The 12,965-nt window shown below is 44.3% G+C and overlaps 1 protein-coding gene across 4 annotated transcripts in view; it reads left to right on the top strand.

The window, feature by feature from the left end:
* PCNT (pericentrin) overlaps positions 1 to 12,965 on the top strand; it is a 96,206-nt gene that overhangs the window by 56,662 nt on the left and 26,579 nt on the right. For 3 of the 4 annotated variants that reach the window (XM_083154593.1, XM_083154594.1, XM_083154596.1), the window contains 7 exons: positions 820 to 933; positions 1,584 to 1,604; positions 2,108 to 2,344; positions 3,403 to 3,573; positions 3,649 to 3,805; positions 4,418 to 4,548; positions 5,976 to 6,878. In XM_083154593.1, the coding sequence (XP_083010719.1) occupies positions 820 to 933; positions 1,584 to 1,604; positions 2,108 to 2,344; positions 3,403 to 3,573; positions 3,649 to 3,805; positions 4,418 to 4,548; positions 5,976 to 6,878 (1,734 nt within the window). The remainder of the gene's footprint in view (positions 1 to 819; positions 934 to 1,583; positions 1,605 to 2,107; positions 2,345 to 3,402; positions 3,574 to 3,648; positions 3,806 to 4,417; positions 4,549 to 5,975; positions 6,879 to 12,965) is intronic. The other variant, XM_083154595.1, reaches the window with a different exon arrangement.

Below are 12,965 nucleotides of genomic sequence, written 5' to 3' on the forward strand. Positions count from 1 at the left end.
GAGTTTCTCACAGAAATGGCAGAGCCAGCATGTGCAAGATCTGTAGCCGTGGCTGTAGTAAAACTTGACCAGCTTGCTGCACTTTCCTTGGAGCCAAATGTGGTACTAACTTCTCCATTCCCATCTACTGGACTTTTCCCCGTCATCGGGCACTTGACTGGGGCCAGACAAGCTGAGGCTAAATATACTGATTCTGGGGTTTCCTAATGTTTTAACATGCATTCACAGTACTCGGCACCACATGTAAACAAGAGTTGAAGAGTCCCAGTACTCTGCTTGTGGTTGCCTTGTTCCTTGTTCTGCTGCCATTGTGGTGTTCAAGTACCACGCAGGTTCTGCCCCTCTGTACAATCAAAGGAGATTGATTGCACAGGTGTGATCGCCACTAACTTCTATCACCTCTGTGTACTGAGGTCACATACTTGCTTTATATGGAGTCCTGCATATTGGTGCTGTTATGTTGTTTATTTGCTGGGGTTATCTCTGCACTTATGCTCCCCTCTTTATGTGCTTTCCATACTTGGCCCACATAGCTGTCTGCCAAGGGGAAGTCCTCTAAGACTAACCTGGAGAGGGGTGCTTCTTTGTCTGCAAAGAGTGCAGGCTACTTTGGATGTTGTACGGGCTCTCTTCATCTAAGTGGACAGAAGGTTTGATATTCGCCAGTCGCCACCTATGCCTTCACTAACCGTGGACACGGTTGTGCTTTTTTAATTCTTTCACTCTCATAAAAGGAATGTATATAATTGAAAAATCCAATAATCTCTGGTAACAGACTGAGGTTTACAAGCTTTAGCTTTGTGGTTTTAAACCTTTTAGGAGCAAGCTGTGGAACGGGAGCATGAGAGAGATGACTTCCAGCAGGAGATCCGGAATCTGGAAGAACAATTGAAACTGGCGACTAAGAACCATGGAGACTCCAGAGCTTATGGGGTGAGTAACGGAAAAGCATGACTCATAAAATGTGGAGTTTTTTTATATATTAAAATTTTTTTTTTTTTTCTTACGCTGTTTTGGTACTGAATGTCTGCTGGATCTTGGTTCCTGCTAGGCTGTTTCAGTAGGAATGCCGCGTCCTGCCCAGTTTTAAAATGCTTAAAAGCGCCATGCTCATATTGTGGTGCCCAGAAAACCACACCTCCTCCCAGCGACCACGCCCCTTTTTCACAGAAGGGGAAATGCATACGCTTTCCCTTTTTGGTGCCCTGCGTTCACCCTAGTGAACACTTTTCTATTCTTTAATAATCTCAACAACATTATCCCAAATGTGACCTATATAGAGAGCGAGTTCAGTAAACTGCAGCATGAGTTAGGACAAAGGGCAACTTAACTAATGTGAACATTAGCCTTGGGTAAAGCTTCTGTAGTCAGTAAGGCTAATGGCCTGTTACTGGTTAGTTTGGGTTTGTTGCCTAGTAGCACATATTCCTCCTATAACCCTGCGCTGACTATTATTGACTGGCTCACATACTGCATTGTGCCACATAATGTATATTTCTAGTGTCAATGCGCCTTTTTCTCTTCTTTAGAGATTTATTGGTGATCTTGTTTTCTTTCCCCCCTTCTATGTAATGGTGACTCAGCTCCATGACTGGAGTGCTCAGGTATAATTAGTCGTATCTGCATCCAACCACTCTTTATGTAATACCTATTAATTGCTCTATAACGTTGCTGAGGAATCCTGTACAATAACTTGTATGGTCCTTTCCTGCTGTAGAGTATGGCTGTGTGTTTGCTTCTGCTTTCTAGTACTGCATGCCAGACCTGCCTAATAGCTCTAACTAATGGTAACCTGTAGCTATACAGCGATTGTGGAACTACATGTCTGTGTGAACCATAAGTTCCGGCTTTGCCTCTCCTTGCCCTTTAAGTTCCACAACTTTAAGTTCCACAGGCTGCCTAACTTCGCTTAGAAACTCTCTTTTGTGAATAATTAACTTTAACATTAATTCAAATCTCTTTGTACTGCATGTCTGTCGCCGTAGCTGGAGAGCTGCAATATAATAGTGTTTGTAGCAGCCATTCTTGTGTCTTCTTCAGACCTACTGTGGCCCCTCGCCCCTTCCTTGCCCACATTTCATGTGATCTCGTCCAATTTCTTCTATAGATTGAGACTTTGCAGGCTCGCGTGAAGGAGAAAGCGGAGGACTGCAACCTGCTACTACAGGGCAGAGATCACTTAGAACATCAGATTGCAGAAAGGAATGAAGAAATCGACAAGATGCTAACCAGGATACAAGAGCTGGAACAAGCTACTCTGTGTAATGCGGAGGCAGCCAAAAAGTGCAGCCAGCTGGAAGCTGAGCTGCAGAAAATGCACAAAGTGGAGAAGGAACTACTACAGGTAGCTATGAGACGAGCACCAATTTGCTGATTTTTGCAGAGTGTGTTCAAGAGTGGCCTTGATCTTTTGTTTTGAATGGGGAGCATATTAGGACATCAATGAGCATGTCCAAGTTTATTTTTAAGCAATGGAATTATGCATTGGAAGGCGAGGCACTGTACAAGTTTCAGACGGTACCGGTCTAATTTTTTGGCAAAAAACAGATGCCTGACGACAGCATAGTTGCACAGGAGCCTGCGGCTCCCTCACACCAGTCATCTCTCATTGCGAGGCATATTGAGGTTAAATGTATGAGGACGCATCTGTATAAATTACATTTTAAATAATAAATAAAACTATACGTTTCGGTTTCCAGATCACAAGATTGGGACTCTTGGGAATTGGCACAACATAATTATTAGATGTTCAACACCATTAATATCGGAGTTACATTGCCTTTTTAATGTTGTATTTGACTTATGGAGACCATAACACACATCCGGTCCGGGTGCATGAAGACTTTACTTTCTGGTGGAAATTACATAAGGAAAAGATGTTGACCAGAATAGGCAGCGAATCTTTGATTATGACAACCCTGAAACGTGCATATGGTCATCGCACATACAATGTAATGGTTAGCATTACTGTCTCACAGTGCTGAGGTCATGGGTTCGAGTCCCACCATTGCTCTGTGTGGAGTTTGTATATTCTCCCCATAGGTACATGGGTTTCCACTGGGTACTCCGGTTTCCTACCAATTTCCAAAAATATACTGGCAGGTTAATTAGCCTCCAACAAAATTAACTAGATTGTAAGCTCCATTGGGGCATGGACTATAGTGCTGCAGAATGTGCAATATATAATTAACTGGTAATAAATAAGTTGCGCTAATGATAATCTGTTATCTTGCTTGATTACTTTATGGGTGAATATTCCCCCAGTTATGTATGCAAGTCAGAATTTTTACCCACAATCTGAGTTCAAGGTTCTTCTGCTGGATCTATTGTGGAGATGTTGATGTATGTGTTTGGTATACTGATGGTCAGATTCTGTAATGTGTTGCCTCCTCTGGATGGTAGGACAAAGAGGCTCTGCAGCATCAGCAGTACAGCAATGCGCTTCAGATTTCTGCTCTGCAGTCAAAGCTAGACGAAGCCCGCCACCGAGTACCTATGGAGGGAGATGCCAACAGCCTTCTAAAGCAGGAGCTACAGGCGGAGCGTGAGGCCCTGCAAAGAAAAGAGAAAGAGGTACAATTAATAGACGAGGGAAACACGGGGTCATGAAGAATTAGGCCGATATTAATGACCTTTTTTTTTTTACAGGCTGAAAGTCTGGCTGAGCAGCTGGAACTTTTTAGAGAAGATTTAATAAACAAGACTGATGAGGTCATCCAGCTGAACATGCAGCTCGAGATCCAGAGCAAGCAGAGTGAGCAGGCGCTGCAACAGACTCAGGAGAAGTACCTGCTATTAAAGGCAAGTGGGCAAATGATGAAGTACTAGAGGGAAGTAGTAGTTTGTTTATTTATAAGGCGCCACAAAGTGTCCGCATCGCCGTATATAGCAAACAAAAAACTAATTACAAGGTAACGTAAATACAGCATAAATAAGGGTTTGGCTGGTAGAACTAAAATCAGCATCAGTTCTGAAGTAGGTGTCGAAATGGTCGAGGAGACTGAAGATGAAGTAGAGGAAGGGAAGAATAGGGCAGGAGCGCTGGTGAGGTAAAGAGGTAGGGTGAGTACGTGAGGCAGGAGGGCCCTACTCATAAGAGTTAACATACTAAAAATAGGTGGGTGGACGAATGAAAGACAATAGGATAAGTAGGAACGGAAGGAGGGGTAGGGTAGGCAGGATAGGGGGAGTGAAAGAGGTTAGGAGGAGGAGAGATAGGCTAGTCGGAAGAAGTGGGTTTTGAGGGAGCGCTTGAAGGAGGTAAGAGAATCAGAAAGCCTGATGGGTGGCGGGAGGTTGTTTCAGTGCAGGGGGGCAGCACGAGAGAACTCTTGGACACGGGAGTGGGAGGAGGTGATTAGGTGAGAGGTCTGGCTGTGATCAGTGTGTAATAGTTTTTATATTGTGAAACAGGAAGAAATGTCTGACCTGCATTGTGAGAGGGCCGACAAGATCTCCAGTTCAATGCAGCTCCCCCAGGCATTGTTACAGGAGAAGAACCAAGAGATTGACCATCTGAACAACCAACTGTTTAGGCTGCAGCGAGAGGTAAGAAATCCCATTGTGTTTGGACTTTGTCTACCATAGATGGTAAACCAATTACACTAGCTCGTAAACCAGCGGGAGTTTTATCTACGGTGTGGTGTTACCGTCATTTTTTGGTGATCCAGAATCTAAGGGGTAAATTTACTAAGATAGGAGTTCTATTGAAAATGGGATGTTGCCCATAGCAACCAGATTCTATATATTAGCTTCTAGAAGATTAGAAAATAAGTAGAATGTGATTTGGTTGCGAATCGCAACATCCCATATTCAATATAACTCCCATCTTATTAAATTTCCCCCTAACTGTACAGAGCCTGATGAACCTCTCCCACTTTCAGCGGAACAGCAGTGTTGGCGCAACCCTGTGAATTTGTGCGAATAGGAGACTCTTAACAACTCTTGCTTATATGAATATGCTGAATGATTTCATAAGAGGGGATTGTTGCCCTAGATTTTTCGGCTAGTGGTTGGGTTAAAAATCTTAAGTCGTTTTTATGCTTTTATACAGAAACTTAAGTTTTGCTTGGTAGATTCCTTTAATGTTAACTAGAACAGGTAGATTGATTCACACTTTAGAGGTAAGAAACGGGCAAAATAAGGGACTGTTCCTCCTCTTGCCTGTCCCGTGTGTGGTGATTCTAACCAGGTATACACTGGAGCAATATGAGCCGGATGATACAGTGTATCTGAGCAACTTACGCACACCCATCATTGCATGTGGTATCCAGTCGACCGTGCTGCACAGCCGATTGGACAATCTAACATTCAGCACCGTGCAGTGTAGTGAAGGGCGGAATGAGGGGTTGTTCTGTCCTTCATTACATCTTTCAGACAATTATCCTGGTACTGAAATTTTGACCTGTTGGCCTCCATATTGTCCTGATTCGCATCACTCCATTGTGCACCCGACAACTGCTGCGGCTTCTCGTAGCAATGTAGAGCCAGCTCATCCCCTTGAGCTGCCGGATGCGCCCCTTGCGCATGTGATATATTGCACTTGCTGGAGGCTGTCCAATCAGACAGATCCTACGTGCAGCACTTGTGTTCTAGTTGCTGTACCGGACCGTGGATCAAAAATACATGCAGTTTTACCTGATTTCTCCTCGCAATCTCTTCAAACTTGGTGAACTCGAGCCAAATTGCACCAGTGTATGGCTACCTTTACAATTCATAGCTGCTAGAAGTTAAGTAGAAGAATGATATTCCCTGGAAAGCGAAAGAATTGAGTTCAGAGTTCTGTCTTGTCAGGAATAGCTGTTAATGAAGGGAGCAAGTAAAATAAGCACTTGTGTTTTGTAAATACTGGGTTCTAATAAATTAAAAATGTCTACACTTTTAAATCTATGGCTAATTACTTGCAGTAAACTATTACTTGCTATGCATCTGCAAGAACCTTACATGAGATATTCTTCTGGTGTATGTTTGTGTAGGCAACAACCTCTCAGTACGCAGAGGTGGAGGAATTGAGGTCCTTAGTGGAACATCTTCGCAGTGATCAAGACAGACTCCGTAAGGACAAAGAGGAGGAGGTTGAACAGTTACATGAAGTGATTCAAAAATTGCAGCAGGAGCTGGAGCAACTGGGTCCAGTGAGGCATGAGATCAGCGACAGCCAGGAGAGCCTGGACGAGCTTGGACTAGGAAAGGTCGAGAACCTGCAGAGTGAGCTGAGGAAAGGTGTCCAAGTCAGTTCTGCACAACTTAAGCTGGACGAAACAGAGTCTTTGTACAGGGCTGAATTAGACGCCATTCAACAGCAACTGGAAGAAAAGGAGTCTCTACACATCACAGAGATAGAGGTCCTGGAGAAAAATTTACAAAACCTACAACAGTCCAACAGGCAGCATGAAAAAGCCCTTCAAGTCCTCCAAGTGCAGCACCTGAGCCTCCAGGAGGAGAGTGAGCTTCTCCGGTCCCGTCTGTCACAGCGAGAAGAGGAGATCGCCGCTCTCTCCTCCTGTCTGCAGGAACTACAGGATATTCTGAGAGAGCGCAATGCCTCCCTGGTGGAGAAGGAACTGCTAGTTCAGACCCTACAGGAGCAGAATGCAGGTGAGCGGTCCGAGTTGGAAAATCAGCTGACTCAAAGTGCACAGTGTCTGGAAGCTGCCAAGATAGACCTAGAGAAGGTCCAAGAACAAAATGTTTCTCTTCAGCATATAATCTCCAGTAATGCCAAGGAACAAAGCGAAAGAGATGAAAAGTTCAAAGAGGAGTTACATGGACTGAAGCAGAGCCTCAGAGTATGGGAGGAGAAAGGTCAGATACAAAGGGAAGAGTCGCAGGCACAAACTGATCTTCAGACTATAGATATGGACTCCACACCCAATCTGGTGAGTGTTACCTCTCTGATGTGTATATGCATTTCCCACCTCTTTCTTTTTGTTTTGTTTTATTAGTATTTTGTATACTTCAGTATCCTTTGTGCAGCTTTTCTATGTGTGGTAACCTCAGACCAGTGACGTGCGGTGAGGTCAGTGGCTAGTGAGGCACTAGTTTGTAAGCAGTGGTGCAAGTAGATATTTTTTCTTACATCGTACCAAAAATGGTCGTGGTCAAGTGTCATGAGGGTGTGTGGTTACACACAGCTGGGGGAGCGGCTATATAACAAATGAGGCATGCCCCTTAAACATTATGACACACCATAATGCCCATTACATTATACTGCAGGTGGGATGTGAATGGTTGGGCTGAAGGGGGTGTATATATAGGGTTAGTCTATGGGGGATGTGTAGTTAAGGTTAGGCTACGGGGCATGTATAGTTAGGGTTAGGTGATGAGGGTATAGTCAGAATTAGGCTAAGTGGATGTATAGTTAGGGTACTTGGTGAGGAAGGTGTATGGTTTGGGTTAGTTGGGGGGTGCAGGGAGGTGGCTCCTGATCACACTGAAGGTTTGAACACATTAACCCCACTGTAGTCACTACTAACCTGATCCTCCTGTGGCTTTAAATGGGCGGTTTGTGGGCAGGATGCTCTGTATTACTGCACTTCATCGGGGACCTTTGGTTCCTGGGATTCTTCTCAGCCTTGTTCTACTTCGTGTGCACTGCGCCCCCTGCTTTCATATGGCGGAGTGTCCGCACCATTGCTGGCCAGCATATGCCCAACCTGTAGCAGCTTCCAGCAGTGGACAGCCCAGCACACACAGATAATGCGGCGGGAGTCAAGGGAGGTCCCCAAAAAATGCAGTGTCGCAATGCCATATAGGAGCCGGCCCACAGTGATGGTTTGGGGCTCCAGGTCAAATCCAGCTCCCCAGAGAAGATCTCCTCTTTCTCTCTACATGCTTTCTCAGTAACTGAATTATTATTCTGCACATATACAGGAAAGAACCCCTTTAGGCCATTGACTGCGGAGCTGACAACCGCCATATAAATACTACATACGCTGTTATTTACATATACATACTACATACGCTGTTATTTACATATACATACTACATACACTGTTATTTACATATACATACACTGACATTCTTCATACATGCACTGCCGCTATCATTCATACATACATACACTGACGCTCTTATTCATACATACATACACTGACGCTCTTATTCATACATACATACACTGACGCTCTCATTCATACATACATACATACACTGACGCTCTCATTCATACATACATACACTGACGCTCTTATTCATACATACATACATACACTGACGCTCTTATTCATACATACATACACTGACACTCTTATTCATACATACACTGACGCTCTTATTCATACATACATACATACACACACTGACGCTCTTATTCATACATACATACACTGACGCTCTTATTCATACATACATACACTGACGCTCTTATTCATACATACATACACTGACGCTCTTATTCATACATACATACATACATACATACACTGATGCTCTCATTCATACATACATACACTGACACTCTTATTTATACATACACTGACGCTCTTATTCATACATACATACACTGACGCTCTTATTCATACATACATACATACATACACTGACGCTCTTATTCATACATACATACACTGACGCTCTTATTTATACATACACTGACGCTCTTATTCATACATACATACACTGACGCTCTTATTCATACATACATACACTGACGCTCTTATTCATACATACATACACTGACGCTCTCATTCATACATACATACACTGACGCTCTCATTCATACATACATACATACATACATACACTGAAGCTCTCATTCATACATACATACACTGACGCTCTCATTCATACATACATACACTGACGCTCTCATTCATATATACATACACTGACACTCTTATTCATACATACATTCATACATGTACTGACGCTCTCATTCATACATACATACACTGACGCTCTCATCATACATACATACACTGACGCTCTCATTCATACATACACTGACACTCTCATTCATACATACATACATACATACATACATACATACACTGACACTCTCATTCATACATACATACACTGACGCTCTTATTCATACATACATACACTGACGCTCTCATCATACATACATACACTGACGCTCTCATTCATACATACATACATACACTGACGCTCTCATTCATACATACATACATACACTGACACTCTCATTCATACATACATACACTGACGCTCTTATTCATACATACATATACTGACACTCTCATACATACATACATATACTGACACTCTCATACATACATACATATACTGACACTCTCATACATACATACACTGACACTTTCATACATACATACACTGACGCTCTCATACATACACTGACACTCTCATACATACATACACTGACGCTCTCATACATACATACACTGACGCTCTCATACATACATACACTGACGCTCTCATACATACATACACTGACGCTCTCATACATACATACATACATACATACACTGACGCTCTCATACATACATACACTGACTCTCTCATTCATACATACATACACTGACACTCTCATTCATACATATACTGACACTCATACATACATATACTGACACTCATACATACATATACTGACACTCATACATACATATACTGACACTCATACATACATATACTGACACTCATACATACATACACTGACGCTCTCATACATACATACATACACTGACACTCTCATTCATACATACATATACTGACACTCTCATACATACATACACTGACACTCTCATACATACATATACTGACACTCTTATACATACATATACTGACACTCTCATACATACATACATACATACATACATACATATACTGACACTCTCATACATACATATACTGACACTCTCATACATACATATACTGACACTCTCATACATACATATACTGACACTCACATACATACATACACTGACTCTCTCATTCATACAAACATATACTGACACTCTCATACATACATACATACATACATACACTGACACTCTGACCCCCTCCCATCTCCAGCGGCTCTCTTCTCACTGTAGCACCCGACGACCCACCACCCTCACAGGGATCTTTCTCCCTGCAGCACGCGCAAACCACCCCCCCACCCACAGCGGTTCCACAGCGGATGAGGCCGGGCGTCAGCAGGGTTACTGTGACTGCAGTTACTTACCCTGCTTGCCCGGCCGCCGATCATCTCTCCCCTGCTCTGCTGCTGTAATGCTGCTCCAGAGTCCCGGCTAGCCGGAGCAGCTTCCGTTTTTCAGCAGCCCCCTGCAGCCCCCTGCCTGTCAGCCAGCCCCGGGACAGCCAACGGACCAGCCCGCAAAGAGATTTATTGGACCGGCGCACCGGGCACAACACTCCCGCGCCCCGACCCTCCTGGGCTGCTGTTACTGCTGGGCTCCCTCTTCATCATGGGACACGGCTTCTAAGTGTGTGAGGGTGGAGTGCAGGGTGGGCAGCGACGGCGAAGGGGGCGGGCGGCTTTTCGATGGCCTCAGTGACAGGGACATGTCTTCATAGTGGCTGAAAGCGCACCCTGTCACTGAGGCATTTGGAAAGGTGCCGCTTTTACTAGGTTTTCAAATGGGCTTTTACAGCTCTCTGCTTATCCCCGCCCACTGCCCACCTCCGGCTTCCAGCTTTTTATAAGGGGCAGCTGGAGGCACCGCTTTCGGTGCCTCCAAAACCATTTACACACATTATGCAACAATGAGAATGATTAAATTAATATAAAAAAAATACTTATGACACAGAATATGTGTCATAAGTATCTTCTTTGTATTATTTTAATCATTAATGACAGGGGAGGCACTGCCTCCCCTGCCTCCCCTGACTGCACGTCCCTGCCTCAGACTACAAGGCTTTTGTAGTGCCATTCAAGAAGATAAAAAAGGTCTCCAAACTAAAACAAACCATATGGAAATTAAATGAATAATTATGTAGGCAAAGGGAATGAACATGGGGTTATGGGTCAAATCATTGGGAAAAGGAGGGCAGAATTAAAAGGAGAGGTGGTAAGCCAGAAGAAATACACAATTTTTTTTTTCAAAATTGTTTTTATTGCATAAAATGGAATACAGCAACAAAATGTATTATTGAACAACATTGTATAATGCATACATTTTCAATTTTCTCTTTCCATGTAATCAGTAATGATTATGTCTATGGAGTTAATACTTATATAATAAAGGATTTAAATAATTAGGAAATATCAGCAATAATAAATGTATAATAATATACATACAAGGAATAAGTTGTCTAGATCTACAATAAATCAGTAATTTCTTGTAGAAATACAAAATTTTAAGGGAACTCTTGGAGGCTGGGTGAAAGTCTAGAGCAGTGGTGGCCAACCCGTGGCTCTTGAGCCTCATGCGGCTCTCCCCCTTGTAAAGTGAGGCTCCTGCTCCCACTGCAGCCCGCCGCCCACCGTTCGTCCCAGTCCCCCCTGCTGCCGGTTCCCTGAATCCCTTCTCCTTCTGAGGGGAGGAGAGCGCGCATTGTGCATCTCTCCTACCCCTTACTGTGCATCCTTGTGACTGGGTTGTCCACCAATCAGAGCTCGCGGGCCAGCAGCCAATCAGGAGCCGGCCAGCGAGCTTTGATTGGTGGACAGCCCAGTCACAGGGAAGTGAGGGGGAAGGAGACGCGCGGTGTGCTGTGCTCTCCTCCCATCAGTGACATGACAGGAGGACTGCAGGGGGACACCAGACTATCCTCTCCCCGCCTGGCAGCAGCAGCAACAACGGTGAGTGCTGCTGCTGGGAAATTTGCACTGTGGGGGCATAGCAGTTTGTGGCACTGTGGGGGCATACCAGCTTTCTGGCACCATAGGGGCATTCCTGGCACCGTGGGGGGCATATGTGTATCTGGCACTATTGGGGGCATATGTGTATCTGGCACTATTGGGGGCATATGTATATATGGCACTGCACTATTGGAGGCATATTTGTATCACACCCACCCAAGGGGTCAAAATAAACTACGCCCCTTTTTTTGGCGCATGCACCTTCGGCGCGCGCATGATGTCGGCTCTTTAGCTTGACTACCGATATTTTTCGGCTCTTTACCTCTGACCGGTTGGCCACCCCTGGTCTAGAGGGTAAGGAGCAGCCTGAGACAAATCTTGAATCCAAGAGTGGGAAATGGTGATCTGGAAAGATAAGGAAATTAAATAGGTCCATAAGGTTGAGCGCTTAAGTGAAAGAGTGTAGTGGTATAGGAAGGCAATGGAGTGGCTGGGAGAGAGAGAGAGGCAACAGAGGTAGAGGGCAAAATGTAATAGGGTACGGTTTTTTTTTTCGTAAGAAAAAAATCGTACATTTAAAAAAAAAAAAAATTGCCGTGAATTCGCATATGTAATGAGATGCAAATACGCAGCAAAAAAGTGTGATATGGTGCGATTTTTACTCATGAAAATGTGCACATTTTAAAACATGCGATTTTGTGTAAAAAAAAAAAAAAAAAAATGGGAAAAAACTGCGTGGGGTCCCTCCCCTCCTGAGCATAACCAGCCCCGGGCTCAAAGAAGCCGGTCCTGGTTTCATAAAATCACAGGAACAAACAAGTTGGGGTTCCCTGGATTTTATAAAACCAGCACCAGGCTCAAGGGCCGCTCCTGGTTCCCAAAATACAGGGGACAAAATGACTAGGGGTCCCCCATATTTCAAGAACCAGCATCGGGCCCAACCAGCCAGCAGGGTAATGCCACAGCCGGGGGCAGACTTTTTATACAAGTCCCCCCGGCCAAAGCATTCACCCCCTGACTGGTCGGCAGGGGTCCTGGGGAAGTGGGGACCCCCCCAAAGAAGCGGTCCCCACCCTCCAGAACTTACCTGCCCATGCTGAAGCCCGGGGCTGTCCTCGATGCCCCTGGGTGGTGGGCATCTAGCTGATGATTGTGTAAAAAATATAGAAAAACTGTTGTATACTGCTGTGGAACTATGAGTCCCAGCAAGCCTGCACCACATGCAGGGACTTGGAGA

The sequence above is a fragment of the Crinia signifera genome, chromosome 7 (genome assembly GCF_055691185.1).
Source record: "Crinia signifera chromosome 7, ASM5569118v1, whole genome shotgun sequence".
Lineage (NCBI taxonomy): Eukaryota > Metazoa > Chordata > Amphibia > Anura > Myobatrachidae > Crinia > Crinia signifera.